Below are 16,413 nucleotides of genomic sequence, written 5' to 3'. Positions count from 1 at the left end.
AAAATAATAATCAAATATGAGAAATTATCAATTGGGACAAAATGAACAATATCTCCCATAAAATATATGAACATTTTTTTTTATATTTTTATCTACCGATAGATTAATTTGATGCATGAATAAAATTAATCTATTTTCTGTTAAGAAAAAAATATTTCATAGACTTTACTTATATAATCTTAAATATTGTCATGTTCATTCAACTGTTTAGTACCCATGATAATTACAGTAACGAAGGTATGCGAAAATTGTTCTATAATCTTGAACATATTAAATAACATTTATTTTGCGTCTTTTACACATATATTCGTCAGTTCTGCTAATACAACAAAGCTTATAAATAAAGATGCATACATTCTATGGAAACAATATTTCAGTGAACAGTTTATTTTATAATCATTGAATACATGAAAACACTAAAAATTTACAATTAACAGTCAAATACTTTATCATCTTTTATACACAACTTCCATTCATTAACACAGTCACTACATTTGGGAACTACCTCACAAGAGGTTTTCTACAAATTAACACAGTGCAAATTGTACACAGTAAACTCTTGGCTAACTTGAATAGTTTAATGTCTGTTTGTCAATGAAGATATTTACAAATATTATACACCATGCACTATTTGCAATATATTTCCCATTTTTACACGATTAGAAATTGCATAGAAATAGTTGTTAACACTGATAATATTTCCTACATACAAAAATTATAAACACAGAAAATAAAGAGTATTCAGTTTTCACTTTTACTCCCATCTAAGAAACATATTGATAAATCATATGAAGCAGTAAAATGGGAGTCCATAATTGAAACAGCAAAACATTTACGCAAGTTGGCAAGGAAGACAAGAGTTTACTGTATAATTTGTGTGAGTACACATATAAATGGCAACCTTTTCATAGTCAGCAGCACCATTATAAAAATATAATCGGCAGAAAATTTTCTTAAAATATACAGTTTATATTTATTGAATGTAACATATCACAGGAGACCACTGCTTCACATTTTACACATCTTTTGAGACTAGCACCAAAGGCACACAACACGATGAGGAGCCCCTTTACTCAAAAGTACATCTGACTTGTACCCTCAAGAATATGAAAATTCTTAGGATATTAGATAGCCTAGAATATGCTTTGCAATGAGCATCGATTCATATTGAGAGCATGCAATAGCCAAGTTATCATAATGCCAGAAGTAAGCAGTTGGTTGCATAAACAAGCAGACATGTTTAAATTATAAACGGGAAAAGTAGAGGCTTGAAGAACTTCTGAAAATTATTTATGAAGCCTAAAGGTTGAGTAAAATAGAAAAGTAAAAGAAAATAGTTCAAATTTTATCAGACAAGACTATTCTTCAACAAAGGTAATACGAGATAAATATTTACATTTTATTGCAATAAAAAAAAAGTTACAACAATCAACTTCAAAACTAACTGAAAATAATTTATTTAAGCGCTCATCTGAAAATTGCCATTCTTTTAATAAACTACAGTGTTTTGTACTTGTAATAGGTCAAGAATTTCATTTTTATTCAAAAGACTTCCTTGCTTGCTAAACAAATTTTACTATTACTCTAAATGTAAACCAATGTATAATGGTCTTAAAATTATAATAGAAATACTTAACAGGAGAAATTTCCTTTCAATATGCAAGTATAAAATAAGCTAAACTTCATTAATCTAGATAATTAAATTAGAATCATTAACCAGAAGTTCAACTTTATTTCTACTAAGAAATGCATAATGACATATCAGGTTTCTTACGATAATAAAGGAAAGTTTTTAATATCAGTTTTTAATAAGAAGAATGCCTTATAAATAACAAAGAACAATAGTCAATTTACCAAACGGCTTTTTCTAAGCAATTTTCTTAAAACAAAGTATTCCTCTAGAATACACTAGTAAATCATTTGCAAAAGAAAAATTCTTAAATCAATATATGTAATTATAATTCAATAACAACTATAGCTCCAATATTAAATGTAACTATACAAAAGCAAACGTTTTAGTAATAAAACAAAGTACTAGAGCTCTATTTCACATAAACTATCCAACTCATCACAACTTTGATAAAAATTTCATCAGATTTCATTATTTAATTACATAGGAAAATTTGAGATCGACTGATTTTTTTAAAAATCGAATTAACAAATCAATTCTGAAAAAAAAATATGTTTAAAAAAAAAAACAATGAAAGAAAAATATTTGAAATTTGTAATAATTAGTTACGACACACCAAATTGATTTTTATGTAACATTTTTCATTGAGTATAGTATGGCACTTCCAACAATAGAAAATGATGGAAATATTGATTAAACCAACAAAACTGAGGGTGCCCCTTCCCCCCCACCCCTAAGGAATAAAAGTTCTTTAGCTACATAAAATATAATTCATACTAACCAGCATTTACAGGAAATTTCAAAGTAGTTACTAAATTACTTACAAGGCATTGATAAATCAAAACTTAGTAATGCTACACCTAAAATTAATAAATAAATCAGCAAGTATTCAGATTCACCATAATTAAAAATAAAGCAATTACTTATTGTATTCTACATTAAATGAAGAACACGTCTTAAAGCCTTCATATGTTAGAAAAAAAAAATATCCTATTCTGAATAAACTGTAAAAATCTATTATTTTTAAGAGATCTTTAGATTAAATGCTTTTCATTTAGCACAATTCAATAATTCTAAATAAAATATTTTTAGTATGTAGGTTAAATAATATTGAGAGCCTGCAACATTTAATTAAATATAGATTATAAATTATTTTAATTAAGAAATAAAATGGCATTTCAAAAATAATGAAAAGAAATTAGATACTTCTGTATTTACAGTGTGTCAACAACTCTTGCTAAAAAAAAAAAAAAATTACATAGCAATAGGTTTTATGATAACTAAAATATGACTATATTCACCAACGACAGGTGGTTACCATTATAATTCACTAATGACAAGGATCAGAAATTTCTTTTAACTTTTAATCATTTAATTAATACATTTTAAAGAGCATCATAGGGTACAAATGTTATTTTAAAAGAAAAAGATTAATTTCATCACTGTAATATCAATACTGAATTCAGTTTACAAAATATAGATTTTATAGTAAAAAAAATTTTAACCGATTTTGCCAAATTTTTTTTTAAAAAGTTAAAAATCATAGATATACGAGCGAGCATAAACTTGGCTCATTTAACTAAATAAATCTTATATGATGTTTACTTATCTTTTTATAGAAATCTTTAGATATTTTTCAAAAAGAAATTCAGAGGCTATAAAATTATTTTATCAAATAAATTTATACACTATTCAAGTTTAAACAGTACAATTATCACTTATTGTTATATTATTCAGAGAGACAATGTAAGTACTCAACTTCTTCAAAAACATGATTAAAACATTAATTCAGTTTAAACCTGAGTAATACATCACACTGCCCTGAGCTTGTTCGAGTTAAGTGCAACTCAATTCAAAAACATCCTTACAGAATAATTTAAAATATCTTCAAATATTCTTAATAGGATATAGTTTTAGATAGAAAAAACATGCCAGGCAGAAAAAAAAAATCTAAGCAAGTGTTTAATAACAGGCAGATGAATTCAAATAAAAACATTCGATAGGATAACTACCAAATAAGGAAATGACTCATTAACTTTCTTCAACAAATTCTCAATCAATTTGTTACAATTAAACAAATTCATTTCATAAGTTTTATGCTCATATTAACCCTTCACAAATCAAGAAAAAATTACAATTACAAAATATAATAACACAAAATTTGCATAATCACAGTAAGTTAACATTTTTCATTTAAACATATATCATATATAATATATTTCCAATAAAATTTAATAAAGGCAAAAAAAATGAATAAAATTTTTAAGATAAGCAACAAAGAGAATTCATGTGTACAAAATTACTAAAAATTAAATTAGAACATTAAAACAAGATCTTTAAAAATGCAAAAAAAAAAAATGGAATTATGCAATTATTTTATATAATTCAAGTTCAATTCAAGTAATTTTATTTAAATTAGCAAATATTAATGCGAACAGAAACGTTGGTTCTTCAAAAGTTAAATATAAAATTAATAGAACAGAAAATATTTTATACATTTCAAAAGTATTTAAAATGATTTTTGTTTTGAATACTTCATACATAATGGAGAAAAACAGAACTTTAAAGTTTGAGAAAATAAAATAGAATTGTATAAAATTCAACAAAAAGGATGGGGCTCCTTCCAAACAGAAGTATATCAAACACTAGCCAACTTTTGCTGACCCATTTGATTCAACATAGGTTGTTAGAGTTGAAAGTGCTGCTGTCGTGATAAGTGAATCCCGAAACCAGCATTTGGCATCTTCTACTGTTGTGGTTGATGCTTCTTCCTCTGGTGCTTCATATTCTTCTTGGTTTTCCTTTATGGCAAATGGCGCAAGTGCTGTAGTGGCCGCACATGCAGTGGCACCTTCTTCAACTTGCCATGATTGGGCAACATTTGAATCAACAACTACTTCTTGTTCAACCATTACATACTCTTGAGGTTGAGAAACTAAGACAATAACATTATTTCCAATCCAGCCCATATTCTCAGGGGCAACATCGGCGACCAAGACTGAATTATCGCAAAGATTGATCGATTTATTTTCATCCTGGATCAATACAATTTCAGATGCTGGAACAGCTAACTGGACTTGGGCAAGGTTAACATTACTAGTGTCCAATACATAGGTCATTTGACCAGTAGGGTTAACAGATAGATACCTTGGGGCCATGTCGGTTGACATACCCATAATGTTTTTAACAGTGCCAATACAGCACTGTAGTACAATTCTACGACGCTACGTCTATTGGGTTGCTCTTATGTTGAATAACTACAGCTTCTCCACTTTTTTTCTTTACAACTATAAAAAAGAAATACGAGCAAATAAGCAACATATTACATAAATTCACATTATATATGAATCTATGGACAATAATAAAATTTGTTGCCAATCTAAATTTACTTTTTACGAGGGGCGATAAAAAGTTTAGAAGATAAAGGAAAAATGCTTTATTAACAACAGACACAGGATACAAATGATAATTAAGAGACATGTGTGATGGTCACTTCTCTACATAATCACCAAACCTGTTAAGGCATTTTTCATCCGCTGGACCAGTTTGTTTAACTCGTATTTTTAATAATCATGTTCTCGGCACCTTTTTGAACACCACCCTCCAATATGAACTTTGTTTTGGATAAGTATTTCTTCAATGCTGGGAAAAGGAAATAGTCTCTGGAAGCCAAATTGAGTCAGTATGGGAGGGGTGGCTCCAGACCTCCCACCTATACGTTTCCAGCAATCTCTCTGCCTGCTTCAAAAGAACGATACTATTTCACCACCTGTTGTCTACTTATTGCTTTGTCCCCCTACCCTTCAACGATTTATCTGCGAATTTCTGATGGGGACACATTCTTGGCCCCATAGAAATCGTATCATGGCTAACACCTCTGTGCGAGACTATTTCTTTAGATGTCTTGCCAGTACTGTTGCTGTTTCAGGTCTCGGTACTAACACTATCTGCTCGAACGACCGGTCTAAGACAACTAGCGCCACGTGTCTCCACTCTGGATAACAATATTCCCATCTACAATTTCTACTTTCCAAATACTGCTGCTTGTAAACTTTTTTTTTGGATCACCCTTCATATTTTAAAACAAATTCTACAATTGTAAAATAAAAATTTTAATAATTAAAAGTCTGAAGTTTTCATTAATTATATTTTTTAAATTTACATTTGAGAATACTATCGATAACATAAAATGTAAATTCTGACTAATGACTATACCAGATAGTTGACAATCAAAAATGTATACATTTTAAATGCATGTTTGGTCATTCAGCTTTATTACTCAATAAATTTATTAAAATAATGCAACTTCCAATGGAGAATACATTTCAGTTTTTACTAATATCATTATAGGCCTAAGAACTGCTCTTGTATAGCAAAACTAGAATAAAATGCTTGTACTATTCAGTCGCATGATATGCACAATGTTTCGAAATGCAAGGTCTCGAAATTTAGAAAGTGGAAATTTCCTTATATCCATAGAACTAAAAATTTTGATCCCTTGGAACACTACACTGTTAAAAGCCATCAATTGTTCAAACGTTTAATCTTAAAGTAAAGCGACTATAAAATTCTATTCTACGATATCTACAATCCCCCCCCACTGTAAATTGGGTTTAATTTCGAGATTCTTCGAGTCATACATGCATATTTTTCCCTTACACATCTGAATTTGTAATTTTTGAAGTAAAAAAAAACAGTATAATTTTTTTTGGACCATGGAACTTGTGTCTTTTACATGGAAAAAGAAATTGCAAATCGTAACACATGATGCAAGAATATAATTATGCAAATTAACAATAATGCCCATATTTAAAAGAAAGTGCAATAACTTACTGATCAAATTGATTCCCTAAAGGCCGAAGGAATAAATTTTATTTAAAAACATTGCAACTAACTAAGTACTTAAAATTTAATTTAAAAAAAAAATCAAAATTATAGCATTTTTCTGTTAGTAGTGCCAAAAATTAAAATTATTTGAAACTTAATTATTCTCATCAGCATTTAATCTTGATGATGAAAGATACTATTAAAAGGCATAAAGCCAGTATTTAAACTTGTTGGAACACGAGACCCACTAAAGGAATAAACTATATTAAATATTCACATTTCACAGAAATTTTAAAATTAAAGAAAAAACAGTATATAATCATGAATTTGTTTAAACTTGTAACTGCATTTTCTCTTGTGCCAAATGTTTAAATAGAATTGCTAAAATATAGAAGAAAATATATTTATTCAGTATACATTAAAAAATATATTTATCAATTAAAAAGTGCCCTTTTATTCTTTATAACATTCGCTAATGCTCTGTGCAACACAAGAGTTCTCCAAATATTTAAAATGCCATTAGCTTACATAGTAATAAAAAGTAATATTGTGATTAAGAGAATCTTCATAATAAACAGAATCAATTAAAAAAGTATATCAATTTATCATTATGTACTGATATCAATTACAATTGTAATGTTTTTATAATTAACAATGCTAACGTAAATACTTTTTATATCAGCATTATTAATAAACAAGATAAATTTTTTAGAGTTTTCTATTACACCAAGTAAAATCTTTCCAATATATGAAAAAAAAAATTTCTTTTTTATTAATTACAAGAGTATTTCATTAAAAAAAACCTTCCTTGTGCTTACAATATTTAAAAGTGAAATCCAAAAAAAAAAAAAAAAAAAAAAAAAGAGACTTATTAATATATTATTTTTATGCATGTTTCAATTTTATTGATATAGGCACATAAATCGTTCAGCTTGCAGATCTGAACAAAAAAATTTTAATCCAAAATACTTTGTTAATAATTCAGCAAATTAATTGCAGAATGAAATGCAAGAAGCTATATCGGCATGTAAAAAGTTACATAACGGATGGTATAATTCTTGTGAAAATTTTCTAGGTAATCTAAGAGAATGCAAACAAATGCTTCACCTAATAAAAATAATTATAGCACATAGCAGAAATTAATATGTATCGAGATAATTTATCAACACATATTCTAAGTAAATTATTTAAAATCCCCTAAATTATTTTGCTCTAGAAGAAAAATCTTCCCGAAATTAAAAATATACTAATAATACTAAAAATCATTTCAAAATAACCTTGCAATACCCTTAAACAGCCCAATAACTAAATCTCTGCTTAACATAAAGTGGAATTTAAATAAAATAGGTTTATTATATTACATATCATACCAGATATATATACATGCCAGAAAAACCATTTAGTTTTTGCATTAATAACAGGTAGTATCGTAACAATAGTCTAAATGCATTAAGATAAGTTAAAAAACAACTTGGAAATAAATTATTCAGTTGGCTTTCTGCAAAAGTTTTAGAATTAAGAAACATATGATTTTGTTACTAAGTTTGCAAACCTCTATTCTCCCCATTAAATACAGTTTTTTTAAGTGTATATATAGATAATAAACATTTTCAGAGCTGAAAACAAACATCCATATCAAATATAATAAATCTTATTTCAACTACTCCATAATTTAAATACAGTTCTTCAAAGATCCTAACAATTCTTAGCTTTTATTAAATGGCCTTTAGTTCTTTTAATAATAAATTTATTATTGAGAAATAATTAATGGGCAAATGTAATTTGCTTGCACAATAAGCAAGATTTGTTGAAAAATTAAAAACCAATAATAATTCTAACATTATTATAAATATACAAAGCCTTTTACTCAGCATGTACAACTGCTATTTTACCCAAAATTTTAACAATATATATCATTAATGAAGTAAATGGATAATTTAAGCTACTCTAATAAAATTTATGTTTTATCAAATTATTAACAATAAAATTTATAAAAAGAAATAATATTGAAAAGAAATACATTACTGGTGATAATTCTGCAAATATCTAGAAGTATTCAAATTATTTATTAATACAAATTTAGATATTCAAAAAAATTTACAATTATTATTTCTTCCAATAAAAACTTTCCGTTGATGTTAATAAACTATATGCATTTTTAAAATTTATACTAAATTTATTAATTATCAAAATACCATTTAGATGCTAAATATTTCACATGGTAAATATCAGAAGAGGTTTAAAAACCACAAGAAGTGACATAGTAAACAATCTAAATATAAAATAAGAAAAATTTAAATTGAACAGTTACTACTTATCAATATATGTGGTCTGAATTTTTAAATTGTAAAATGTATTGCATTTTTCTCCAAATTCAAGCTGTCAATTTCCTAATTAATTATCTATAAAAGGAAAACTCGAAACAACTGCCTTTGAATTTGAAAGCATTCATAACTTTATGATATCATTCTAACATGATATTCACAGTTTCAATGATAAGTTTGAAAAACAACATTTTATTTTTCCTGAATACAATTTTCGTTATGCAATAATAGATGAAGAAAATTACAATAGTTGTGTGAATCAAGAAAATAAAATAAATATACATTTTTTAAGCGTATATTCTAAGATCATATGAAGAACAAACAATAAGAAAAAATGCAACTTCCAAAATTTAGCTTTATTATTGTATTTAAATTAATAGGAAAAGGAAAAAGACGGTAAAAATTACTATTTAAAAATATACCACGTTCCGAGATAAATTTTCAGATATCAAATTCTCTACATATCTGTAAATAGCATACCACGGACTAGAACATTCAACTATGTAATGTACATTTCTTACAACATGCATTATCGTCCTTCTGTTTTAAAAATTAAGAATAATTCTGACAGTTATCTTTCCTTTTCTATTATTTCAGGTCATAAGACGAAAAAAAAAATGTAAAAAATAAAATGTAATACAAATGAATTTAAAAATTGAAGAAATCTAAATAACCATTTATAAATAAATTTCATACCTGAAGAATTACTATCCAATGGCTAACTAAATTAAACTACTGACATAACAATGCAATTTCTCAGAATAATAATTCAACACATAATTATAAATACCATTCAGGATGACGTAATAGATTTACCTAGTTTTCCATTTAATTCACAAACACGACGTCAATAACATGATGCGATGAAAAGTCGAAGTCACACTCAAAACAATATTATTATGTCTTGAAAATTTTATTATTTTGTAAAAAATTGTGAATATTGCTTTTAAATAGGTAAATTGCTGACACATTCAACTTTTAATACAGCAAATAAATAGTTTTAATTAAATTTATATTTTATATAAAAATCTAGAATGTTTAATAGTCTTTGATATGGATTTCCAAATTTTTGTCGCTCAATAATTAGCAGTTCATGAACAGAAGAAGGACTGCAGAAGAGTTCAGAAAGTAAGATATGTAAGTTGATAGTCTGAATCTTTGTTGAGATAGATTCGTATTGCTGCCGATAATTCGCTGATCAAATCCATAAGCATTTCAATAACTATAACTATGATTTAGAAAGACAAATAAAAATGGTACATAATTACTTTTAGAATTGAATCACACTATAACACAAACATGACATTAATAGCCTAAAATAAATCTAAATGAGAGATTGAAGAACACGATTTCATTCGGGATTTAAAATCATGTTCTCAATTTTTAAAAAAATTACTGTATAGAAAATCACAAACCACATGTTTTCCATTTTTTTCATTTCTATTGATACTATTTATTTCTGATTCAGCAGAAGATATCTCTATTAATCGAAAATACTAATCAATATTGTTATCATATCTTCGTGAAATTGAACCGTATTCGTATTATCGAGCAACAGCATAGCAATGTTGTTCCCCTTCTGAAACCAAAGGTGTGATCTTCTTGGAACTTCTTTCTATATGAGCTCTAATAAAGGTATTTAAACTGTCGCATAAAATTGTAAACTTCGGGTAACGCTATGAGTATTCAGATTTTTATTTTTAGATTCACGCAAATAAGAGTTTTGTGTTTCGTAACATAGTAAATGGGAATGAATATGAGTCTGACACCTTTCTCTCTATCGATTGAAAATATACTTTGATGCAGAGTCACAAAAATGTGGTAATAAGATCATATATCGAATTTCACTTGGTCATTGTGTTTTAGAATTATCGCATTTTCGTGTTTGTGAAAGTAGATAGACAGATAGTCGCCCTCTTGAAAGATTTGGTTCAAAAATTGATAAGGATCGCTTTAGATGCTAAAAATGCTTACCCAATTATTTCTCTTTCTTTTTTTCCACCAATTCTTTCTTTAAATTTTTTACATTTTGAAGTTACCGCGTTCACTTATATTCGGACCACTAGATAGAACAGATTTTCTGCGAATGAATTTCATTCGAAATTTAATAAAAATCTATAAGAATTTGGTATAAAGACCAGCATAGTAAATTTTTTCCGACTTGATCAAAGTCTTTTTTATTTATCGTATTCTCAAACATACAGAATTATACACTAATTAATTTCAAAAATATTTTTCGAATATTTTAACATCAAAATATTCAAAAATATTTTCTAAAAAATAGAAATATGTCAAAATATCGAATTCGAGTTTTTTGGTGATTACAATACTTTCTTTTTGTATATTTTGTATACGAAAAAATCAAAATGAAGTTGTTTAAAATTTTTGCTTCTAAAGATTGAATCCACAATCAAAAACCTCACCAGTACTTCTGTGAAAATTCAGTTCCAATTCTACCAATTATTATTATTGGTAGAATATTATTATTGGATAACAGTATTATTGATTATTATTATTGGATATTAGTATTATTATTGTTTAACAGTATTAATAATTATTATTGGATAACAGTATTATTGATTATTATTATTGTATATTAGTATTATTATTGTATAACAGTATTATTGATTATTATTATTATTATTTTTAGTGAGAGAGGGAGGGAGAGAGTGATACAATTATATGAGGCATGAAATAGTTTCATTGCATTGATATTAACAAAGAAAAAACAAAAATAATAATTTAAAAACAAATGTATAAAATTTTAATAAAAATAATAAATAAATAAAATTTCCAATTCATTCATGTATTTAAACTCCAAGAGGAAAAAAGAACATTTCCATAAAAAATCGAAGGCTTGTAAATTAAATTTTTCAATTCAAAAAATTATTCATGCCATTGTGCCGAGTTGAAGGTAAACCAATAATCTGCATTTGCTGAGAAAAAGAAAATAACCAAATACAGAAGATTATTATTATGACTAATAATTTCCCACAATGAGCCTAGCAATTATTTTATTGTTCACATTATTTATTTATTTTGCTTTATTAGCGATTCCAGTATTATGTATAAGTATAAGCCTGAATGCATACAGATCTGGAAATATTTCATTATTTAAAAAAAAAAAAAAAAAAAAAAAAAAAAAAAAAAAAACCTTTTGTGAGAGCATAATTCTGGCATTGCATCCGCCAACTCGTCAGAGTCGGGTTATAATGATTCTTTTTATTCTAACAGGACACTAATAGTTTTTTTTTTTTTTTTTTCGAATTTTCGAAGATTGAAAACTTTTGAGCTTTTGAGATTAAAACTTTGAGCTGAGACACAGAATAGTTAGAGACACAGAAATGCCGCCTTTCTCAGTTCTGAAAGATTTAAAGATAATTCATTGATAATACATCATTTTTATTTATTCAAATTTTTTTTTGAAAAATTGGGCATTATAACAAAAGAAAATAATAAATAATATTTTTTAAAAAAAATGAAATATTAATTCTAATTTTGATGCTGACCATCGACTTATTTTCGCATTCATTTAATATTTTTATATGTAAAAAAACTATTTATTAATTCTTTTTTTCAAAAAAAAATTCATAGTAAAAGAGGAATGTATAATCACTTGAATTTTCCTAAGACCAAATTTCTAAAAATACAGAAACAAGAAACCACGAGGCATATTTATCCTAGATAGGGATGACGAATATTTTCAGAGCGGTTATTACGTAACCAATATCAAAAAGTCACAAATACAAGTGATCAATACTTTTCAAAGAGGGGTGTGATTCAAATCCTTGATACGATCTTACTGATGATATTTCGATTACAGGTTTTGGATCACGATAGAAAGTAACAATCGATACGATATCACTGAAATTTGCCGGAGCAGTGACTTTACTGGAAAGTAAGAATCGATACGATCTGTCCAATGGAAGCTCTCGAAAGAAATCTGTGATTGGATTGAAAAGTGAACGGACCGGTTATTGGAATTATCGTATTGTATCATTGAATTGCATATCACTGAAATTTATCGGAGCGGTGATTTCACCGGAAAGTGCGAAGTCACCGCTACACTTTACGGGAGTGACCGATATTCGTATTTGATGATGCGTTATTCCATACAGATCATTTTTAATTGCTCGTGGCATGATTGATTTTGATTGCATGTACTCTGTTTACTGCTGGCGCCATCTATTGGTAGAATATAGGACTAAAGTAAACATTTTAAAGAAATGACATATATTTTAACTCATCTTTTCCAGAAAATGGTTCACTCTAATAAATTAAATAAATAGTTTTGAGAAAAAAAATTTAAGAAGTAAGCTGAAACAGATAAATTAATTCAATCACACGTTAATTAAATTAGTAAATTAAGTATTAATTACAATTAATAAATTTTATATTTAATATTAAATAATAATTTTTAATTAAAAATATGATTGGAATAACAGATATTTGGAACGCATATTTAAAAATAACAATAGCAATATTATTTGTTATTCAAAAAATCGTGGATTATGCATCTCTAATCCTAGAATTTATTTCCAACATAAAAAAAAAAGAAATTAATACATTTCGTGTAGTAGATTTCATTAAAATATACAGAGCGCACCACAAATTCGTACGAACTTCAAAAAATCATAATAAAAAAAAGTAATGCTGGAAATCAATTATGTTTTTGCGTGGATTTTTTCCCATTAAAAAAACTGCTTCAAATAATGAACTATGGATGGCGTTCACACGTCAAACCGAGACGATATATATAAAACACAAGGTTGGAAATGGGTCCATCATTCTATGCTAGCAGCATGCTATCATTACCAGATCGAGCATTAATAATTTAACTTTTCTATAAAAACTTCGAATCCATGACTAAAGCATTGCGAAGTTCCGCACGTGGAAAGAAATCGAGGCGAATAAAAGCCCTATTTCATGAAATGGGATATTGAATTTAGTAAACCGTTTATAAGAAAACGGGGAATTTGGAGGTTCATCCATGAAGTGGTAGATCTTCCGTCAATCCGGACTGCGTCCTTGTTGTACAAAGTGTTCGTGGAAAATTTAGCAGTTGGGACATCAGCGGGAGTAGCAAAATACGTGAATCTGAGAGAATAGCGGAGTTTCCGGAAACCTCGATCCGACGCATTCAGCACGGAATCTTGAAACTGCATACGTAAAAGATACAGGCACTGTATTAATTGTTACCTGCAGATTCCAATGAAAATCAAGTCTTTATTACATGAGCACTTGTACAAACGGAACGTGACCCACGATGATTGCTGAACAGCATTCTGCTCGTTGTTCATTGTTTTGGCAGAGTGTAACGGATCTCAGTTATCCCCGCTTGATAATTGCACAATACGTACAGTATTCGTAAAATGGTCTTGGGGTATGCTTAATGTTTTTTTAATTGACCACAGTGAAAATTTCAAAATGGGTGATAAACGAAAAAAAAGTTGCAGTGACTAAACACGCTATACAGCGACTAGACTCTGGTGTAACATCAAAAAATATAGCTTCAAAGTTAGGAGTTGAGAAAAGTACTGTAGAGGACTGGAAAAAAAATCGGACAGAAATTGAAAAATGGTGCGTTGCTCAAGCTAGTGGAAGTGGAATAATAGTAAGATAAATCATGCTGAAAGGTAAGCTTAAAAAAGTTTAGGAAGCTTTGTTTTTGTAGTATGGACACTTAAAAGGAAAATATGTACCTATAATTGGACCAATATTCAGAGATTACTACCAATGATGGATGGTTTAAAACTCTGTATTCTTTTATTGGTCGACAAGGAAATGAGTTCATAGAGATCCGGCCCTCCCGCCACATTAGGCCGGATACTCAGGAGTATATTGTACCTCCATATCTGTGAAAAAGGGGGTTAAAGTAGACTAAGACGTCATAAATATACTTTCGAGGCAAATGCATTTGTCTGTACATCGCAGAAACCCATCAGCCGACATCTGCTCTTTTGGAGGGATCACCTCAGCTCTCTTTGGACAACTATCTCCACCTGTTATCAATGATTCAAGACAACGATGTTCGTAACAAAGACAATTTTTTCCCTCGGTTTTTTTTTTCAGCCAAAATAGTTGCAAGAAGTTAGAAAAAATATTGCAATTTGTAGAGCTAAAGCTAAATCTGTTTTGAAAAAGGTGAGAGAAATTTTTATCATTGTTTTATTTTCTTAGACTGATTTTTTAGTGTTATGTTTTTTAAAAAAAACAATCATTAAAGTAATGATTGAGATATTGGTATAAATTTGTGAAATATTCATTTATCAATCATGCATTTGATGCACGTAGATTCTTCTCTTACAATTAAGATATATTAGAAAGAGAAAAAAGTGTTTTATAATTATTATTTTAGAAAAGTAAGCTTACTAAACAGAGCAAAATAGAGATTGATTTTATGCTGATAATAAACTTAAATTGATATGAATTTTTGTTTTCCAATTATATTTTTTAAAATTTTGCAACTGAAAGCTCTGTTAGCTGAACAGATATTACATCAAATGTCTGCCATTTGGTATATTTATAAACATATCTTACAAACTAGTGTCTAAATAACATGTTGGTGTTTTTTAGTAGCTTTTGTTCTAGTGATTGTAAAGGGTGATCAATTTTAAATGTTTTATTTTAGATTTGATCTTTTAGAATTAATCGCTGTAACGCTTCGCATAACCATGTAAGTCGATGAATCAAATTTTAAAGTAATACTTCTAATATTACTCCAGTTATGAATCTTTATGAAAAGGTATACATTTTTTTCTTTTATTGTTTTGTTACATAATTTAGTTTCTATCGGTCCTTAAACGTTTTACCATTCTACTATACTTTTTCTTTTTGCCTATTTGAATTCATTGTCGATTTTCTTGAAATGCACTGACTATAAAGAATAGATTCCTTTTTGTAATCTGTAACTAACTGAAAAGTGGCAAAAACTGGTGCCAGTTTAGTTAGATTATTAGCAATATTCGACAGTTACGAAATGCAGGCAAATGAAACAATTGGTGTCCATTGTAATGATGAGCCAATGTATATAGCTAGGTAGAATGGGGTGGGATGAATTTCGAAGACGGTAATATGAAAGATGTATTTTGAGAAAAAGAAAAATTGAGGGTCGAAACATCGTTGCCTATTCTGGATTTGTTATGTTCAGAATTTTTGTGGCGTCAAAAACATATAGAAAAATTAATTCTATATTTGGATTTTTGATTAAGGTAAATTTATTAGAAACAAGGTTGATAATAAGGAAACTGCCTAAAAATTTAAAGCACATTAGCTGGTACCCGGCAGGTTGCTGCCGCAGAAGAAATAATTTAGGAAATATCATTTGAAATTTGAAATAGCTATCTTGTTTAATTAGGAATGATATTTATTTGCTTGTCGACAGTGAATATATTCATTGAAATTCAATGATATGTAAAGGATAAGTATAGATAATATTTATCCTATTTTTTTATACTTTATTATTCAAGTGCTTTAGAGCAGACAATATTTTTTGCTTTTTCATCTTCAGCAAAAATCCATTTCTTGGCTGTCCGATTCATAAGCATCCGACATACAACTGGTCATATGAAAAGCATGGATTTTCTAGGTTCAGTCTGCACATTTGAAGTGATTGGCCTTGCGCCTTATTGA

The 16,413-nt window shown here is 27.9% G+C and overlaps 1 protein-coding gene across 6 annotated transcripts; it reads right to left on the bottom strand.

The window, feature by feature from the left end:
- Positions 1-371: 371 nt before the first annotated feature.
- LOC129984127 (uncharacterized) lies at positions 372-9,671 on the bottom strand. Of its 6 annotated transcripts, none has more exons than XM_056093920.1 (2): positions 9,598-9,671; positions 372-4,917 (listed from the first exon to the last, which is right to left on the bottom strand). In XM_056093920.1, the coding sequence occupies exon 2, from the start codon at positions 4,804-4,806 to the stop codon at positions 4,276-4,278; it is 531 nt and encodes a 176-aa protein (XP_055949895.1). In that variant the 5' UTR covers positions 4,807-4,917; positions 9,598-9,671; the 3' UTR covers positions 372-4,275. The 6 variants fall into 6 exon arrangements, with proteins under 6 accessions (XP_055949895.1, XP_055949893.1, XP_055949892.1 ...); XM_056093918.1 differs by having other exon boundaries at positions 9,572-9,644; XM_056093917.1 differs by having other exon boundaries at positions 9,478-9,614.
- Positions 9,672-16,413: the final 6,742 nt, after the last annotated feature.

Source organism: Argiope bruennichi, chromosome 9 (genome assembly GCF_947563725.1).
Source record: "Argiope bruennichi chromosome 9, qqArgBrue1.1, whole genome shotgun sequence".
NCBI classification, from domain to species: domain Eukaryota; kingdom Metazoa; phylum Arthropoda; class Arachnida; order Araneae; family Araneidae; genus Argiope; species Argiope bruennichi.
Note: the sequence above shows the minus strand (reverse complement) of the source record. Positions and strands in the feature narration are given on the sequence as shown.

What these genes read in the sequence shown, in the direction of transcription:
- LOC129984127 (XM_056093920.1), bottom strand. Translation starts at nt 4,806, where the DNA reads ATGGGTATGTCAACCGACATGGCCCCAAGGTATCTATCTGTTAACCCT.